Genomic DNA, 21,611 nt, shown 5'->3' with positions numbered 1-21,611 from the left:
GTCTTCCAAAAAATTGAAGAAGAAACAATACTTCCAAACACATTTTATGAGGCCAACATAACCCTCATACCAAAACCTGGTAAGGACAGCACAAAAAAAGAAAACTACAGACCAATATCTCTAATGAATACAGATGCTAAAATACTAAACAAAATACTGGCAAATTGAATACAACAACATATTAAAAAAATAATACATCATGATCAAGTGGGATTCATCCCAGAATCTCAAGGATGATTCAACATATGTAAAACGGATAATGTAATACACCATATCAACAAAACAAAGAACAAAAACCACATGATCTTACCAATAGATGCAGAAAAGGCATTCGATAAAATACATTGCAACTTTATGGTTAAGACACTCAACAAAATGGGTATAGAAGGAAAATATCTCAACATGATAAAGGCCATATATGATAAACCATCAGCCAACATCATATTAAATGGCATAAAACTGAGGACTTTCCACCTTAAATCAGGAACAAGACAGGGTTGTCCACTCTCTCCACTCTTATTTAACTTGGTGCTAAAAGTTCTGGCCAGAGCAATCAGACTAGAGAAAGAAATAAAAGGCATCCATATCGGAAAAGAAGAAGTAAAGGTATCTATGAAAGAGGAGAATTCACCACAGATATCATAGATATACAAAGAATTATTGTAGAATACTATGAAAAACTATCCCTTTTTGCAGATGATATGATCCTATATATCGAAAACCCCAAACTCCACAAAAAGATTACTAGAAACAATAAACCAATACAGTAAGGTCGCAGGATACAAAATTAACATACAAAAGTCCATAGCCTTTCTATACGCCAACAATAAAATATTAGAAAACGAACTGAAAAAAATAATCCCCTTAACGATTGCAACAACAAAAAAATACCTAGTAATAAACATAACAAAGAATGTAAAGGAGCTATATAACAAAAACTACAAAGCATTATTAAGGGAAATTGAAAAAGATACAATGAGATGGAAAAATATTCCTTGTTCTTGGATAAGAAGAATAAATATCATAAAGATGGCCATATTACCCAAAGCAATTTATAAATTTAATGCAATTCCCATCAAAATTCCAAAGACATTTTTAAAGAAATGGAACAAAAAATCATCAGATTTATATGGAACTATAAAAAACCCCAAATAGCCAAAGCAATCCTAAAGAAAAAGAACGAAGCTGGGGGCATTACAATACCTGACTTCAAACTATATTATAGAGCCATGACAATCAAAACAGCATGGTATTGGCAGAAAAATAGACACTCAGACCAATGGAACAGAATAGAAAGTCCAGAAATAAAACCACATATATATGGTCAAATAATTTTCGATAAAGGGGCCAACAACACACCATGGAGAAAAGAAAGCCTCTTCAACAAATGGTGTTGGGAAAACTGGAAAGCCCCATGCAAAAGAATGAAACTCGACTACAGCTTGTCCCCTTGTACTAAAAGTAATTCAAAATGGATCAAAGACCTAAATATAAGACCTGAAACAATAAAGTACATAGAAGAAGACATAGGTACTAAACTCAAGGACCTGGGTTTTAAAGAGCATTTTATGAATTTGTCTCCAAAGGCAAGACAAGTGAAGGCAAAGATAAATGAATGGGACTACATCAGACTAAGAAGTTTTTGCTCAGCAAGAGAAACTGATATCAAAATAAACAAACAGCCAACTAAATGGGAAATGATATTTTCAAACAACAGCTCAGATAAGGGTTTAATGTCCAAAATATACAAAGAACTCATAAAACTCAACAACAAACAACCAAACAATCCAATAAAAAAATGGGAAGAGGACATGAACAGACACTTCTCCCAGGAAGAAATACAAATGGCCAACAGCTATATGAAAAGATGCTCATCTTCATTAGTTATTGAAGAAATGCAAATCAAAACTACAATGAGATACCACCTCACACCTGTTAGATTAGCTATTATCAAGCCAGGTAATAGCAAATGTTGGAGAGGCTGTGGAGAAAAATGAACCCTCATTCACTGTTGGTGGGAATGTAAAGTAGTACAACCATTATGGAAGAAAGTATGGTGGTTCCTCAAGAAACTGAAAATAGAACTACCTTATGACCCAGCAATCCCTCTACTGGGTATATACCCCAAACACTCAAAAACATTGATACGTAAAGACACATGTAGCCCCATGTTCATTGCAGCATTGTTCACAGTGACCAAGACATGGAAACAACCAAAAAGCCCTTCAATGGAAGACTGGATAAAGAAGATGTGGCACATATACACTATGGAATACTACTCAGCCATCAGAAATGATGACATGGGATCATTTACAACAAATGGTGGGATCTTGATAACATTATACGGAGTGAAATAAGTAAATCAGAAAAAACCAAGAACTACATGATTCCATACATTGGTGGGACATAAAAATGAGACTGAGAGACATGGACAAGAGTGTGGTGGTTACCGGGGGTGGGGGGGAAGGGGGGCATGGGAAGGGAGCAGGGAGAGGGGAAGGGGGAAATGGAGGGGCACAAAGAAAACTAGATAGAGGGTGACGGAGGACAATCTGACTTTGGGTGATGGGTATGCAACATAATTGAATGACAAGATAACCTGGACATGTTTTCTTTGAATATATGTACCCTGATTTATTGATGTCACCCCATTAACATTAATAAAAATTTATTTTAAAAAAAAAAGTGTATCATAAAGCACCTATAGCTGCTTCTCCAGAAAGACCTTATAGGGAGCTGGATTGCTTGCATAAACATGGAACCTAGAAGCATTTTGGCCAATAGTCACTTAGTGATACATTCTAACAAAATCAAAGAACTAAAAATAAACATTTTCAATATAATTTCTGAATAATAATCTACATGAGATTTTTATAATTTAAGAAGTGAGAAAGGAGTTAATTTTTTATGCTCAAATATGATGTAAAGTTTAAGTCAGCAACAGAAACAGATTAAAAACTAGAAGTGGGGCCCAGCCCACCGTATGGACATCCTGAGTTTGATTCCCAATCAGGGCACACAGAGAAGTGACTGTCTGCTTTTCTTCCCCTCCCTCTCTCCCTTCTCTCCCTCTCCCCCTCCTGCAGCCTAGTGGCTCAATTGGTTTGAGCATCAGCCTGGGTATGGAGGACAGCTTGGTTGATTTGAGCATTGGCCCTAGACTGGATTTGCCGGGTGGATCCCACTTGAGGACATGTGAGAGACTGTCTCTCTATCTCCCCTCTCTCTCTTAAAAACAAACAAACAAAAAAACACAGAAGTGCTTTCCAATCAAGTCCTAAGTGCAAGGAAAGTTGTTTTCAAGTTTCTTTCAATGGACCTGCAAGAAGGCTGAGGATAAGGAGAAAGCTCCTGGATTCACTACTGTTCAGCCCCCTTTCCAGCAGCAAGCTTCTCTGTGGAAGAGCTCTAGACCAGAGCTGCCAGTGCACCAGCAGAGCATCGTGGGACTGGAAGCTCCCCAGCCTAAGCTGCATACTGAAAATCTGACTAAGGCTCCCACCAATCTGGCTATGAAACTATTCCCACCTATAAAAAATTCTAGAGTCACTGTCCCTTCAACATTTATTAAGTGCTATTATCCTTTTAAGTGTATTCACCAACCTTAGCAGTTATGTGCCGCTTTTGTATTAAAAAAAGTTCTTGAGTAAAGTTAATTGGTTCTTGTGACTATCGCTATTTTCTAACATTTGAATTTTAAATTCTATTAAAATAAATGTTTATTTTATTTCAGGGTTAGCCCACTTGAGATCCTCCATTACTATTATAATAAAATAGGCACTTATTTATGGCTATTCTATGGCACTTTCCACACAGCCAGATGGCCTAGGTTTACCATTTTCACAACATCCAAACAGCGTTCCTTGCCATTTTATGAATTTCATATATTGATAGTCTGTAACCAGGATACCACTCACCATGTGGTACATGTGGTGGAAGATTACTTAGAGTAATCTAACGATGAAGCACAGACAGGTTTTTGATGGTGAGTTCTAAGAGCCAACTAACTATCTATAAAAATTTGGCTTAACACATTTAGACTTCCTAATGATTTGTTTGTTATCCTATCATTTCTAATCTTCACTTTTCAAACCAATCTTTAGGCATATTAAACATCAAACAGCCTGACCAGGCGGTGGTGCAGTGGATAGAGCGTCCGACTGGGATGCGGGAGACCCAGGTTCAAGACCCCGAGGTCGCCAGCTTGAGCATGGGCTCATTTGGTTTGAGCAAAAGCCTACCAGCTTGAACCCAAGGTCGCTGGGTCCAACAAGGGGTTACTCGGTCTGCTGAAGGCCCGCGGTCAAGGCACATATGTGAAAGCAGTCAATGAACAACTAAGGTGTTGCAACATGCAATGAAAAACTAATGATTGATGCTTCTCATCTCTCTCCGTTCCTGTCTGTCTGTCCCTGTCTATCCCTCGCTCTGACTCACTCTCTGTCTCTGTAATAAATAAATAAATAAATAGATAGATAAATAAATAAATAAAAAATAAAGACTTAAAAGAATACTTTAATAAACATCAAACAGTAAACAGGAACAAGGAACAGCTTCTGAATGAGTAATAGGTTATTTCTGTAAAGTATATTTTGAAACTCTAAAAACAAAAGTCACTCTTTTTCCAACACATTGAATACTTTTAAAATGAGTGAGGTTCCATACCATATAATCTCAGTTATATGTGAAATCTAAATTTCTACCATCTAACCCTATAAAAATTCCACTTTCTGGGTATTTATCTGAAGAAAATGAAAATACTAATTTGAAAAGATATATGCCCCCTTATATTCACTGCAGCTTTATTTACAATTGCCAAGATATGGAAGCAAGCTAGAGGTCCATAGATAGATGAATGAATTAAATAGATGTGACACATGCATACAATAAAATATTAGCAGTAAAAAAGAATGAAATCTTGCCATTTACAACATGGATGGCCCTACAGGTCATGGTGCTAAATAAAATAAGTCAGACAGAGAAAAATAAATACCATGTGATTTCATTTATATGTAGAAGCTACAAAAAACAACCCACAAATAAACAAACAAAACAAAATATTTTTAGACTCAGAAAAAAAGAGCAAATTGATCGTTGCCAGAGTAGTGGGTGGTGGGAAAATGGGTAAAAAGGGTGAAGTGGAATAAGAGGTACAAACTTCCAGTTATAAAATAAGCCATGGAAATGGAAAGTACAGCACAGGGAATAGAATCAATAATACTGCAGTAACTATGCCTGGTAACAGACGGTTACCAGATTCAGTGTGATGATTACATAATAAGGTATATAAACGTTAATTTACTGTATCATACACCTGACACTAATATACTATTGTATGCCAACTATACTTTAATATAAACTTTTTTTTAAGTTCTCACATAAGGGAAAAAACTTAGTAACAATGTGTCATGATAGATGTTAACTAGACTTACTATGGCAATCATTTCACAATATATACTTATCAAATCATTATGCTGTACACCTGAAACTAATAAAATGTTATATGTCAACTATATGTCAATAAAAAAGAATTAGATTCTGACCTTTAACCAGAATTTTTAAACTTTATAAATACACAAACCTATGAAATGCAAGCATCAAAGTCAAGTCTAAAGAGAGTCTAACAGAAACCACAGCAGCACAGGATGCTGCTGCCATCTCCACACCATGGATACTCTGACTAGCTCTTTTGATTCGCAGCGGATACCTTTTCCAGCTTTGCTCCTATTTTCTTTTGAGAAAAACAAACATCTCTGACATCTGCCAGTGAATCCTTTCAAGTAGTGAAGGCAAGGTGCTTGGAGATCTGTTGCCTGATGAAGGGTAATATAATGTGCTGTCAGGCACTGGGCCAAGGATACAAAATAACAAATGGTTTGACATCTTCTCTGTATCCACAAAAAAAATCAATCATAAAACTTTCAACTATCCAAACAGTCTCCGTTAATGCCAGCAAAGCAACCACCTAGCACACCAAGTTATCTTACAATCAACTCTATAACCAACTCGTGCATTTTTCCTAGAGATTGGTATTCCCAACTCTGGCTTGATCTTCGTTTTCAAATTCAGCTGGAGCATATGAAACAGTTACATAAGTCTTTTTTGGCATTGCAAGTATCCTCAGAAGCATTACTTATGTTTCTAATAAAATTTTGTAGGGGAAAAGGCCTTTAAAAAGTAAGGACTGATGAGAAAACTAGTCACACCTAAAATTCGGGTGTGTAAAAATTATTCTACAATAACATTATTAAATTGGCAAGCATTTATATTTGGGCAAAAAAATATAATTTGCTGATGTAGAGACAAAAAAATGTAAAGGCAGACAAACCACTTACTACAATGTCCAAAAGTGTAGCGACCAAGAACCCAGTTAAAGACCCTGGGTTAAATACTAATTGTTACTTACTAGCAAGTTTCTAACCCTCTTGCAGCACATCATTTTATTTATTTATTTATTTATTTATTTATTTATTTATTTATTTATTTATTTATTTATTTATTTATTTATTTCTGAAGCTGGAAACAGGGAGACAGTCAGACAGACTCCCGCATGCGCCCGATCGGGATCCACCCGGCACGCCCACCAGGGGGCGACGCTCTGCCCACCAGGGGGTGATGCTCTGCCCATCCTGGGCGTCGCCATGTTGCGACCAGAGCCACTCTAGCGCCTGAGGCAGAGGACACAGAGCCATGCCCAGCGCCCGGGCCATCTTTGCTCCAATGGAGCCTTGGCTGTGGGAGGGGAAGAGAGAGACAGAGAGGAAAGCGCGGCGGAGGGGTGGAGAAGCAAATGGGCGCTTCTCCTATGTACCCTGGCCGGGAATCGAACCCGGGTCCTCCGCACGCTAGGCCGACACTCTACTGCTGAGCCAACCGGCCAGGGCCAACAGCACATCATTTTAGCCAAGGTAATGCCAGCTGTGCTAGCATTATATATACAGATAGCAGTATGCATAATTTCCCATCAGTAAGAAGGTGATAAGCATGGCATCTTCCCAATCTCTTACAGTTTTTTATAAGGAACAGAGGGTCTAATAATGTAGGTGAATGACTTCTGCAATAGGTGTAACAAAAGTTTATCAACAATTATAAATATAATAAATTGATCATTTTTTAAAATTTAGGCATATTTGGCCTGACCTGTGGTGGTGCAGTGGATAAAACGTCGACCTGGAAATGCTGAGGTCGCCGGTTCGAAACCCTGGGCTTGCCTGGTCAAGGCACATATGGGAGTTGATGCTTCCAGCTCCTCCCCCCTTCTCTCTCTCTCTGTCTCTCTCTCTCTCCCTCTCTCTGTCCTCTCTAAAAATGAATAAATAAATAAAAAATTTTAAAAAAATTTAGGCATATTTTGAAATAAAGTAAAGTATTGCTGGCATATTGAAACCATCGCAAATATTATACAAGCAGATATTTCCTTTAAGTAAAGTAAGAAGCTATTTTGAGGTCAAAATAATCAGGCACCTTTTTAAAAAAGTAGCTAGTCTAAGTAAATTTCCTACTTTGATGATGGTCTACTCTTTGATGCTGAAATATAAGAATATTCTGTATTATAACAGAAGGGGCTCTATGTGTAGCTGTAGTTAACAGAAGTGGGCGAACTTTGCTTTTTACAAGCAAAAACTGGAATAACCTTAATTTGTGCAATTCAAATTTTTGAGGATCCTCTCATACAATTACAATAAAGCTCTAAGATGCTTTCCTTTCATATCTGGTGTCCTCGTGCTGAGGAATTGTATCAGTTTTAATAGATATAATTTCTATCACACTTACTTTTTTGTGATAAATGCTACAGAGTCCTCTCTCTATGTCAGGCAATTTACATAGATGATTTTCTATCTGACCAAACACACTAGATTCTGAATGGAGAACTTCAGATACAGCATCCAGCCGAGCATTTATTTCCCTGTGAGAATAGAGAAACAGCAATTATAAGCTATATTAGCAATTCTGAATACAGACATTTCCCACTCTAAAGCTCAGCATTGTGATGAACCACTTAGAGAAGCACAAAGGAGACTTCTCCATACCTCTGGTTCTTTGCTTCCCCTCACCACTTGAATCAGAAAGTGGGTACCACACAAGGAGAGTCATTAGGCGGGGCAGAGACCAGCTCATTGAATTTTCCTTTTCATCTAAGCAGACAGACACTACATTTTTCAGTCTCCCCCATGTACCCAAGTTCTAGCCAATGAAATGTGGGGAGGAATGATGAAGCCGCTCCTAGCCCTAGCCCATAAAAACCTCTTGTTCGGTCTCCCCCTTTGCCAGATGGACGCTGAGCGCAAAGCAATCTTGTTGACTCCATCAGCCTGAGTCCATGAATGGAGCAAAAAAAACCTCCAATCCCACATGCACTACCCAATGGACTTGAAATAGCAAGAAATAAACTTTTATTGTATTTTAACCAGACTGAGGATTTATGAGTTACAACAGCTTGCCTCACCTTGGCTACCATAACAGGTCTACAATGGGCAACTAGATTTTCCTCTCTGTCTGAAATGACTGACCATTTCATTGTCAGTCAAAAAACTACTCATTCAGTTGTCCAACTGTTTCAATGAAGACGTGGTGGTGGTGGGTGGATGATCAACTGTTCGAGTGAAATGGGGTTAGGCAAGAGGAGGCTGAGCAGGGCCTGGGACACATCGGAGACCTGGAGACCAGGGTTGCAGGATGCCTACACCCTAAGTGACAGGTCACTGGGAAGAAACAGTGAGGCTCTGTCAACTTACAATGGAAACCTGATTGACTATGTCCTGTACCATGTGGCCCAAGTTCTTACAAACAACTAAGGCCTACAATAGGTAAAAAGGCCATACATGGTATTAAAGACTGAGATAAGTAAACTTATCCAGTATACAGCAGGCCCTTAGTAAATGATTTGAATGAATGAATTAATGAATGAGTGAATGAATGAACAAGCAAGCAAATGAAAGAATGAACTGACATTTGGGAGGAAAGGAAGACATCAGCTCCTAAATACACTTTTGTTCATCAAAGTTCCATTGATATTATATACATTCATGTGAAAGAGCAAACCTTATATCAGAATCCCACCTAGATGACTGTTAAATTGAGAATGTTGCAATTAATTGCATGCTTTTATCTTTATTATCTTTATAACTATCCTGTGAGGCCATGCCTATTCATGATACAAAACTGATTTCAGGTTTCATTTCTGTAGCATTTTTCTCTGGCTATGGCACAGGCATTTGGTTTACCATGACACAGAACAAGCCAGAGCTTGGCAGACACGCAGCCTGGCACTTCCATCCCCACTGGGGTGGTCCCTCAAATCCATCCAATTCCCTCCCTCTCTGCTGCCACAAACTAGCCTAAGTAAAAGATCACTTCACAGAAAGACTACTAACATAGCCTCCTAACTCTCCTCCCCACTTCTGTCACTTTTTCCAGGCCGTACTCCACAGTGTACCCTGAGACATCTTCCTAGAGCCCAAATCTGTTCACGTCATACTTCTACTTTAAGATCATCAACAACCTGCCATTAACTTTAGGTTCAAATCCAGAATCCTTAACTGACCTATAAGACAACTGATCCCGGCCCTGGCCGGTTGGCTCAGCGGTAGAGCGTCGGCCTAGCGTGCGGAGGACCCGGGTTCGATTCCCGGCCAGGGCACACAGGAGAAGCGCCCATTTGCTTCTCCACCCCTCCGCCGCGCTTTCCTCTCCGTCTCTCTCTTCCCCTCCCGCAGCCAAGGCTCCATTGGAGCAAAGATGGCCCGGGCGCTGGGGATGGCTCTGTGGCCTCTGCCCCAGGCGCTAGAGTGGCTCTGGTCCCAACATGGCGACGCCCAGGATGGGCAGAGCATCGCCCCCTGGTGGGCAGAGCGTCGCCCCCTGGTGGGCGTGCCGGGTGGATCCCGGTCGGGCGCATGCGGGAGTCTGTCTGACTGTCTCTCCCTGTTTCCAGCTTCAGAAAAATGCAAAAAAAAAAAAAAGACAACTGATCCCTGATTACCTCTCAAGTATCACTTCAGAACACCTGTCACTGTTTTGCTCTCGCTCTAAGCTTCAGTCAGACTAAACTTCTTCCAATATCTGGGTCACTCTAAATTCTCTAACATCCAAGCTTTCAAGTTTACTACTCACTTTACCTGAGGACGCTCTTCCTCTTTGCTACAACCCACAAGCCCCACTTCATTTGGCAACATCCTGACCACCCTTCCTCTGAAAGGGCTTTCCAGATGCATTAGACCAAATTTCCCCCTCTGCCATCCTTTTCCATACCACCCTCTATTTTTGGTCCATGTTGAAAATTATAGTATTTACTTCCTCACTGTGTTCTCTACTGACCAGAAACTCAGCGAGAACATGAATCATATCTTCATTCCCACAGTTTTGGAATCACACTATGCTCATTACATAGTGGTTGAACTCAATTCAATGCAATTCCAAATACTACATAAAGGGTAAAGCAAGATGAGGTAAAAAAAATTTTTTAATTAATTAATTAAATTTTCTTCACATAGGATTGTTGTGATAAAATAAATCAATGCTTTACCCAAACATTTACCCAAAATGCTATACAAATAGTTTTATTTTAATAACTCACTCCTGAATAAATAAAAGATGACACCAATTGCAGTAGATTAAGATGATATTACAGATGGTATGAGGACAGATAAAATAATGCCATCTGTGAACATATAAAACAGCCTACAAAGATAGCTATGCTCTCAAAATTTATAAAGGCTGTCTGACATATGACAAGATAAAAGCAAAAGAGGTTACTAAAAACCCAAATCATATTTATCAAGTCCACCAGAACATTTTTTTAAATAGACATAAAACTATAAATTTCTTAGAAAGAGACTGAAAGGTCATGCTAAATTGGTTTGCAATCTGGGAAAATACAAAGGTACTGGCTTTTCTTTTAGCCTGGTGACACTACAGGCAAAAGTGTGTTCACAACGAATAATTCTGGCCTTCATCCAGCCTTCATTTGTTATAGACAGGTAATAGCTCAGTGGTTAACAACTGGGGCTGAGAAGAGAAGTGACCGCAGTTCAAACCCCGGCTCTACTGTTTTCCAGTTATTTAGCCTTGCTCTAGTTTCTCCAACTTTAATGAGAACAATGCCTCCACACAGAGCTGTTATAAGAATTCAATGAGGTCAAATAAGAAATTTAAAAATTCCTAGAAACGAACGATAACGAGCATACATCAACTCAAAATTTGTGACACATCAAAAGCAGTCCTAAGAGGGAAGAAGAATTCAATGAGATCTAATAAGAAATTAAAAAATTCCTAGAAACGAACGATAACGAGCATACATCAACTCAAAATTTGTGACACATCAAAAGCAGTCCTAAGAGGGAAGTTCATAGCATTACAGGCATACCTCAAGAAGTTAGAAAAAGCTCAAATAAACAACTTGACCCTGCATCTAAAAGAACTAGAAAAAGAACAGCAAGTAAAGCCCAGAGCTAGTAGAAGGAAGGATATGATAAGGATCTGAGCAGAAATAAATGACATAGAGGCTAAAGAAACAATACAGAGGATCAATGAAATCAGGAGCTGGTTCTTTGAAAAGGTAAACAAGATCAATGAACCTTTAACAAGACTCACCAAGAAAAAAAGAGAGAGGACTCAAATAAAATTAGAAATGAGAGTGGAGAAATAACAACTGACACAACAGAAATACAAAATATTGTAAGAAAATACTATGAAGAACAGTACCCCAAAATGTAGACAACGTAGATGAAATGGACAAATTTCTTGAAACATATAATCTTCCAAAAATTAATCTGGAAGAATCAGAAAACCTAAACAGACCAATTACAACAAATGAGATTGAAACAGTTATCAAAAAACTCCCAAAAAAGAAATGTCCTGGGCCTGATGGCTTCACAAGTGAATTCTACCAAATATTCAAAGAACTAACTCCTATCCTTCTCAAGCTATTTCAAAAAATTCAAGAGGAAGGAAGACTTCCAAGCTCCTTTTATGAGGTGAGTATAATTCTGATTCCAAAACCAGGCAAAGACAACACAAAGAAAGAAAATTATAGGCCACTATCCCTAATGAATTTAAATGCTAAAATACTCAACAAAACATTAGCAAACCGGATCCAGCAATATATGAAAAAAATCATACACCATGATCAAGTTGGATTTATTCTTGGGAGGCAAAGCTGGTACAATATTCACAAATCAATCAATGTGATTCATCACATAAACAAAAGGAAGGAGAAAAACCACATGATAATTTCAATAGATGCAAAAAAAACATTTGATAAAATCCAGCACCCATTCATGATCAAAACTCTCAGCCAAGTGGGAATACAGGGAACATACCTCAACATGATAAAGGCCATCTATGACAAACCCACAGGCAATATCATACTCAATGGGAAAAAATTCAAAGCAATCCCCTTAAGATCAGGAACAAGGCAGGGGTGCCCCCTTTTACCACTCTTATTCAACATAGTTCTGGAAGTCCTAGCCACAGCAATCAGACAGGAAAAAGAAATAAAAGGCATCCAAATAGGAAAAGAAGAAGTAAAACTATCATTATTTGCACATGATATGATATTGTATATAGAAAACCCTAAAGTCTCAGTCAAAAAGCTACTGGACCTGATAAATGAATTCAGCAAGGTGGCAGGATATAAAATTAATACTTAGAAATCAGAGGCATTTTTATATACCAACAATGAACTGTCAGAAAGAAAAATTAAGGAAACAATCCCCCTCACTATTGCAACCAAAAAAATAAAGTACCTAGGAGTAAATTTAACCAGAAAGATTAAAGACTTGTACTTGGAAAATTATAAAACACTGATAAAAGAAATCAGGGAAGATACAAACAAGTGGCAGCATGTCCCGTGCTCATGGTTAGGAAGAATAAACATCATTAAAATGTCTATTTTACCCAAAGCAATTTATAAATTCAATGCAATACCGATTAAAATATCAATGACTTACTTCAAAGATATAGAACACATATTCCAAAAATTTATATGGAACCAAAAGAGAACACGAATAGCCTCAGCAATCTTGAAAAGAAAGAATAAAGTGGGAGGTATCACACTTCCGGATATCAAGTTATACTACAAGGCCACTGTACTCAAAACAGCCTGGTACTGGCATAAGAACAGGCACATAGATCAATGGAACAGAATGGAGAACCCAGAAATATACCCACACTTTTATGGACAACTGATATTTGACAAAGGAGGTAAGAGCATACATTGGAGTAAAGACAGCCTCTTCAACAAATGGTGTTGGCAAAATTGGACAGCTACCTGCAAAAAAATAAAACTAGACCACCAACTTACACCATTCACAAAAATAAACTCAAAAGGGATAAAAAACTTAAATGTAAGCTGTAAAACCATAAACATCTTAGCAGAAAACATAGGCAGTAAGCTCTCTGACATCTCTCGCAGCAATATTTTTGCTGATTTATCTCCACGGGCAAGTGAAATAAAAGACAGGATAAACAAATGGGACTATATCAAACTAAAAAGCTTTTGCACAGCTAAAGACAATAAGAACAGAATAAAAAGACAAACTACACAATGGGAGTATATATTTGACAATACGTCTGATAAGGGGTTAATAACCAAAATTTATAAAGAACTTGTAAAACTCAATACCAGGAAGACAAACAGACCAATCAAAAAATGGGAAAAAGAAATGAATAGACACTTCTCCAAAGAGGACACACAGATGGCCAATAGGCATATGAAAAAAATGTTCAACATCACTAATCATTAGAGAAATGCAAATTAAAACCACAATGAGATATCACCTCACACCAGCCAGAATGGCGCTCATCAATAAAACAACACAGAATTAAGTGCTGGCGAGGATGTGGAGAAAAGGGAACCCTCCTGCACTGCTGGTGGGAACGCAAACTGGTGCAGCCACTGTGGAAAACAGTATGGAGATTCCTCAAAAAATTAAAAATCGAACTGCCTTTTGACCCAGCTATCCCACTGTTAGGAATATACCCCAAGAACACCATAGCACTGTTTGAAAAGAAGAAATGCACCCCCATGTTTATGGCAGCATTGTTCACAATAGCGAAGATCTGGAAACAGCCCAAGTGTCCGTCAGTGGATGAGTGGATTAAAAAGCTTTGGTACATATATATTATGGAACACTACTCAGCCATAAGAAATGATGATATTGGATCATTTACAACAACATGGATGAACCTTGATAACATTATACTGAGCAAAATAAGTAAATCAGAAAAAACTAAGAACTATATGATTCCATACATAGGTGGGACATAAAAATGAGACTGAGAGACATGAACAAGAGTAGGGGGTTATGGGGTGGGGGGAAGAGAAGGAGGGGGTTGGGGGAGTGGAGGGGCACAAAGAAAACCAGATAGAAGGTGACAGAGACAATTGGACTTTGGGTGATGGGAATGCAGCATAATCAAATGTCAAAATAACCTAGAGATGTTTTCTCTGAACATATGTACCCTGATTTATCAATCTCACCCCATTAAAATTAATTTAAAAAAAAGAATTCAATGAAATAATACTTGTTAAGCACTTAGCACAGTGCCTGGTACATAGTGACTATTCAAAACAAGTTAACTGTTACCATCATCATTTTTATGATGATCTTTATTGCCTTACAAAATATGGTTGGTAGATTACACAAAGAACAGCAAGAAAAGGGAAAAAATAGCACCCAAAATAGAAGCATGGAAATAACTATGTGTAGACAAAATGTAAGACACTGATATGCAAAAAGGTATTTTGTATAAAGTGAACAGGGATGGATCTAAGTACTAAATCTGACTGGTAGCAGTGACTTGAAGTACTATGTTGAGACTTGTTGGTAGGCAGCATTGAGAAAGAATGCCATAACCAGTTACAGATGTCTAACATAGACAGGGAGAAGGCTAAAGGGTGTTATATTAATTTCTCATCATTGAAGCAGCCATAATTCCACTTTATCGCCTATAAGCATATCAGAACAAAGAAATAAAAATGACTCCTAATCAAGCTTTTAAAATAAAACAGTTTGCATACCTTAGAACTGTTCTAATTAGCAGGAGTAAGACGACTTTCCCAATAATTTAAAACAATATGTCAGACCACTAGAATAGAGAAAAATTTCTTTGGTGCAATCAATGAGACAGATTTGGTGACAGTCAACAAAACAGGAAGTAGCACTATCCATTAGATCAGGGGTCCCCAAACTTTTTACACAGGGGGCCAGTTCACTGTCCCTCAGACCGTTGGAGGGCCGGACTATAAAAAAAACTATGAACAAATCCCTATGCACACTGCACATATCTTATTTTAAAGTAAAAAAACAAAACGGGAACAAATACAATATTTAAAATAAAAAACAAGTAAATTTAAATCAAGAAACTGACCAGTATTTCAATGGGAACTATGGGCCTGCTTTTGGCTAATGAGATGGTCAATGTGCTCCTTTCATTGACCACCAATGAAAGAGGTGCCCCTTCCGGAAGTGCAGCGGGGGCCGGATAAATGGCCTCAGGGGGCCGCATGTGGCCCGCGGGCTGTAGTCTGGGGACCCCTGCATTAGATGATGGTAAAGATATTATTCCAAAATGCCCAGTATTCACCAGCTGATCTTAAAACATGATACACTCTAAAGCTTCCTCAATAAATGGTGTTGGAAAAATTGGATAGCAGCATGCAAAGGTAAAACTAAACTATTTGACATCATACACAAAAATTAATTAAAAATGGATTACAGACTTAAATATAAGACCTAAAACAATAAAATACACAGAAAAAAACACAGGTACTAAATTATGGGCTTTGGTCTCAGAGAGGTTTTTATGAAATTGACACCACAGCCAGGGGAAGTAAAAGAAAACTAAGTGAATGACACTACATCAAACTAACAAGCTTCTGCACAGCAAAAGAAATTACCAACAAAACAAAAGGAAAATCAACCAACTGGGAGAAGATATCTGCAAATGATACTGCAATAAGAGGCTAGTAACTAAAATAGTAAGGAACTAATTTAACAACAACAAAAAATAAACAACACAATTTAAAAATGGGCAGAAGACTCTTTTCCCAAGAAGAAATACAAATGGCCAATAGATATATAAAAAGATGCTCAACTGCACTAGCTATAAGGAAAATGCACATCAAAACCTCAATGAGATAGCACCTCACACCTATTAGAATGGCTATTATCAATAAGACAGGTAATAACAAGCATTGGAGAGATTATGGAGAAAAAGAAACCCTTATTCACTGCCAGTGGGAATGTGAACTGGAACAGCCATATGGAAAACAGTATGGCAGTTTCTCAAAAAATTAAGAATTTAATTTTTAATTAAATCTTCTGGGTATCTACCCAAAAAACTCAAAAACATTTATTCACAAAGATATATGCACCCCTATGTTTACTGCAGCATTATTCACTGTGGCCAAGACACGGAGACAACCAAAATGTCAATCAAAAGAGGATTAGATAAAGAAGTTATGGTATATATATCATATCCCCTCCATGAATAAGATGCTCACATATATAAGAGGCACCTTAATTTTGGGGCCTAAAATTTGAAAAAAAAATGTATTACATAAAGTTATTGAACTTAAGTTTTGTTCATCATAAAATTCATATAACTCCTCCTCTGCGCAAAAAAGTGGGAAATGCAAGTAAAAAAATCTACAACCACTGTATAAGAAGCACCCAGTTTTTAAAGACCCCAAATTTTTTGAAAAAGAGTGCGTCTCATACATGAGGAAATATGGTCTACTGTGGAATACTACTCAGCCATAAGAAAGAATGAAATATTGCCATTTGTGACAACATGGACGGATAATGAGTATGTCATGGTAAGTGAAATAAATCAGACAGAAAAGGACAAGAACCCTATAATTTCACTCATATGTAGAATGTAAAATGGAAAGAAACAAAGGAACAAACAAATCAAACAAACTCACAAACAAACACAGATAACAGTATGGTGGTCACCAGAGGTAAAGGCAGGTGAGGAGAGCATGAAGAAGGTAAAAGGGGTCAAATACATGGTGACAAAGGAGACTAGACTTTGGGTAGTGAGCCTACAATACAACATACAGATCATGTATTACAGACTGTACATACAAAATTTATGTAACGTTATTAACCAATGTCACCACAATAAATTTATTTATTTTTAAAAACCATGATACAGCCTGACCTGTGGCGGTGCAGTGGATAAAGCGTCAACCTGTAAATGCTGAGGTCGCCGGTTCAAAACCCTGGGCTTGCCTGGTCAAGGCACATACGGGAGTTGATGCTTCCAGCTCCTCCCCCCTTCTCTCTCTCTATCTCTCCTCTCTCTCCTGTCTAAAAATGAATAAATAAAATAAAAATAAAACCATGATACAGCCTGACCAGGTGGGTGGCACAGTGGATAGAGCGTAGACTTGGGACACTGAGGACCCAGGTTCACCCCAGAGTCACCTGCTTCAGTGTGGGATCACAGACATGACTCCATGGTCACTGGCTTGAGCCCAAGGTCCCTGGATCAGTGGCTCAGATGGAGCCCCTCGGGGTTAAAGCACATGTGAGAAGTAATGAACAACTAAAGTGTTGCAACTACAAGTTGATGCTTCTCATTTCTCTCCCTTCCTGTCTGCCTGCCCGTCTATCGGTCTATCGAGTCTTGCTCGCTTGCTAAAAAAACAAAAAACTCATGATACATTCTAAATGAATGAAAAGAAGACAAGACACCTGATCATTTCATTTCATATGACAAAAAACAATGGACTTCAGGTTCTGGGGATGACAAAGATTCTTTTTTTAACCACCAAAACCCCATGCAATAAGTGTGGGTGTTACTGGAGTTCTTTACATTTGCAGATGAACTGGGTGATAACATCAGAATCTGTTGTGTGTGCTGTCACTCAGAAATTCAGTGCCTGACACACAACTACTGCTGTTGCAAGGCCATGTGACAGAGTCTGTCCCTCTTGGTTGCTCTTCATGAAGATGCCTCTATAATTCTAACATAAGGTTATTTAGAGGGGAAAGTTAAAATACAAACTGCTAAGAGTGCCATTTTTATTGTTCTAATTTCTTCTGAAAAATTTGCTCTAAAAATAGTTCACGTAAAATGAATAAATTCAAACAATGCACTGGTCATGCATTTTGGCTAAACGAACAACCTAAACAGTTTCCTAGTAGAAGGTGATCAAAAGCCCCCTCCTAGGGCCGAGGCATCACTATTTGAATCTAGCTAGCTTTACATTTCACATACCACTCATTCAATGAACCATTCCTATGTGCTGACAAAGTAGAAAATGGAGGGTGAAAGGTTGGCAACAGATGCTAGAAAGGTAAGCAGGGCCCTGGTCATGTGAGTAATGCAGACCACATAAGAGCTCTGACTCTATCCTGAGAGCCATGGGAGCTGATGGCCAGCATTTGAAAAGAGAAACCAGCAGAGCAGGAAGACTGGTTATGAGGCTGTTTCAGTAATCTAGGGCAGTGGTCTCCAACCCCCAGGGCCGCGGACTGATACCAGTCCGTGGGCCATTTGGTACTGGTCCGCAGAGAAAGAATAAATAACTTACATTATTTCCGTTTTATTTATACTTAAGTCTGAACGATGTTTAATTTTTTTAAATGACCAGATTCCCTCTGTTACATCCGTCTAAGACTCACTCTTGACGCTTGTCTCGGTCACGTGATACATTTATCCGTCCCACCATAGAGGCCGGTCCGTGAAAATATTTTCTGACATTTTACCGTCCGTGGCCCAAAAAAGGTTGGGTACCACTGCTCTAGGGGGGGTGATGTTAAGATTTGAATTTGGGTAGAGAATACAGGACTGAAACATGCCATAGTTTCAAGAGCTATTAAGAATGTAAAATTAAGAGGAGTTGTGTATGGTAACGGAGGGAGGGAGGGAGTAAAGGAGTAACCTGGGTAAAGAGATGCACTGTGATGACACCCACAAATATGCTCAAAACTTTACAGATTATGAAAGAAGGGTTTTATTTTATGTATGAAATTACATTCTCGAGAGCTATTATGAATATTTATCCTGTTGCGAACTATAAATCAACCACCCAACAAGCTTTTAAGAACTTTTATTACTCATGTTCTAATGAGCCATTTTTACCAATCAACAATCTACCCATTTCAGAATATTAAACAATAATTTTTTGACAGTTACTCTTCATTATCAGTTTAGGTCACAATCATAAGTCTTTCAAAAGAGCATTATATGAATTCTGTTTTTGCTAATAGTGGGAATGAGTACTTTCAGAACATCCCTCCTAATGAGGACAATTTCAAAAAGCCAAATAAAACATAAAAACATGTTCATAAAAGCATCAAATATGATATGGTAAGGAATAGCTATACCAAAATCTAAAAGAAAGCAAGAGCCCAGAGGAGTAATCTAATAGTCAAAGCCACTTTTGCGCAACAGAGGTACGTCGGAGGAAAACTGCTATAAAAGTGAGCTGGCCTCAGGGTAAGGATGACATTGCAGTCTGAACTGGCATTGTTTGAATGCACTAAAACATGTCAAACATTGAACTTGAATTAAGATGGTCCCAGACTGGTAGTGGTACCACCAGGAATCTGGCAGAAGCAAATAACCATCATCTCTAGGAAACAGCACCTTCATTTTTGCCCTCACATTATCCTTAAAAATATATTCCCTAATAATATAACCAGTTTATGCCTGGCCTGTGATGGCACAGTGGGTAGAGTGTCGACCTGGAACCTGAGGTTGCTGTTTTGAAACCTAGAGCTTGCCTGGTCAAGGCACAGACAACAAGCAACAAGCAAGCAGTCAACAACTAAAGTGAAGCAACTATGAGCTGATACTCCTCGCTGCCCCCACCCTGTAAAAATCAATCAATAAAATCTTAAAATATATATAACCAGTTTATAAAGATAATCAAGCACAAAAAGAAACCAGGAAAGAATCAATAAAAAGAAAAAATAATAAAAATAGAATTGGGCAAATGAGTTTGTAAAATCTGTATTTTCTGGTTTTGCTCACTTTTATTGTTAAAAATGGCACTGCCCAAGTGAATGGCCGTGGCACAGGTGATATGGCTAATTACTACCTTCCTGCTTGGGAGGGGGCTTGGTTATGCTAATGTGTTGGAGGAGGGATTGTCATGCCAAAAGTTTTAAAAGGAGGAGCTAGGAGGCCATTTTGGGAGTAGGCTACGTTGTTGCAGGGCAGAGAGGCCATGTGGTTGGAGAGGAGGCAGAAAGCAAGATGGCGGGGAGTTGAAGGGGAACAGAGGTGGGGCCTTTGATTCTAGGAAAAATCAGAGAAAGTCAGTGGCTTTGGGAACCCTGAATGCAAATGGAAATGTTTTCCCGCTGTGTATTTTCTTGCCCACCAGTTGCGAGCTAGAATAAAGGACGGCCCATCTGTTCTTGGCTCCATTGTTTCATTCCGATCTATCCAAATCAAATGTGAACCTGCACGGGCCAGGCAGCTGTGATGGTGGTCGTGGCTGCTGGCCATACAAGACATACAAACTACCAAGCTTGGCCTGACCAGGCAGTGGTGCAGTGGATAGAAAGTGGGACTGGGATGCCAAGGAACTGGATTCGAGACCACGAGGTCGCCAGCATGAGCGCAGGCTCATCTGGTTTGAGCAAAGCTCACCAGCTTGGACCCAGGGTTGCTGGCTTGAGCAAGGGGTTACTCAGTCTGCTGAAGGCCCACGGTCAAGGCACATATGAGAAAGCAATCAATGAACAACTAAGGTGCTGCAACGAAGAATTGATGCTTCTAATCTCTCCCTTCCTGTCTATTTGTCCCTATCTGTCCCTCTCTCTGACTCTCTCTCTCTCTCTGTCACAAAAATAAAAAATAAAATAAATAAAAAAATAAAAAATAAAAAAACTACCAAGCTTGGGGGTCAGGGGGCTGAATGAATAAAAATACTCAAAAAAAAAAAAAAAGCAAATGAAGCACAGAATAGATGGGTAAATTAGAAATCCTTGCAAATTCCCCTCACAATGCTGACTGCAGGTACAGAGTAAAGGTAAAACACAGGCAAGTACAATGTTCAGAAGAACTGGTCAGGAAAGATTCCAGACAACTGAAACAGAGGCACTCAGCCTCCTCCCTGTCATCACTGGAAGCCTCAAGCTGAGTTACCGAATAACTATCTTCATTTTAATTACTGTATAATAGTCTAATGTATGATTAGGTAACAGTTACTTTTTCCATTGCCCTACTCATAACTAGGCTGCTCTAGTTTTATGATAATTAAAGCACTTGTTTCCATTCAAGAGATGAGTACCTCCCATCTACTTGTGCCAAAAGAAGGAAAGTTATGACATAATTGAGCCCTTTTAGGGTTTGAATCGTGTTCCCTCCCAAAAAACACATGTTGAAGACCTAACCCTCTCAGGATATGATCTTACTTGGAAATAGGGTTATTGTAGAAGCTATTAGTTAAGATGACATCATACTGCAATAGGGTAGGCACCTAATCCAATATGACTACATCCGGTGGAAAGAACGCCATGTGTGGAGATACGTACACGGGAGGACACCACACGACTGTGAAGGCAGAGATAAAAGAGAGGCATCTACAAGCTGAGTAACACCAAACACTTCCTCAAACCACTAGAAGCTATGGAATGGATTCT

General features: G+C 38.6%; 1 protein-coding gene across 3 annotated transcripts in view; it reads right to left on the bottom strand.

Moving 5' to 3' along the window:
* The window catches only part of MSH3 (mutS homolog 3), a 209,971-nt gene that overhangs the window by 93,882 nt on the left and 94,478 nt on the right, over positions 1–21,611 (bottom strand). For all 3 annotated transcript variants that reach the window (XM_066381757.1, XM_066381758.1, XM_066381759.1), the window contains one exon: positions 7,774–7,906. In XM_066381757.1, coding sequence (XP_066237854.1) covers positions 7,774–7,906 — 133 coding nt within the window. The remainder of the gene's footprint in view (positions 1–7,773; positions 7,907–21,611) is intronic.

The sequence above is a fragment of the Saccopteryx leptura genome, chromosome 4 (genome assembly GCF_036850995.1).
Source record: "Saccopteryx leptura isolate mSacLep1 chromosome 4, mSacLep1_pri_phased_curated, whole genome shotgun sequence".
Classification (NCBI taxonomy): Eukaryota; Metazoa; Chordata; class Mammalia; order Chiroptera; family Emballonuridae; genus Saccopteryx; species Saccopteryx leptura.
The sequence above is the reverse complement of the archived record's forward strand: the minus strand, read 5'-3'. Positions and strand labels throughout refer to the sequence as shown.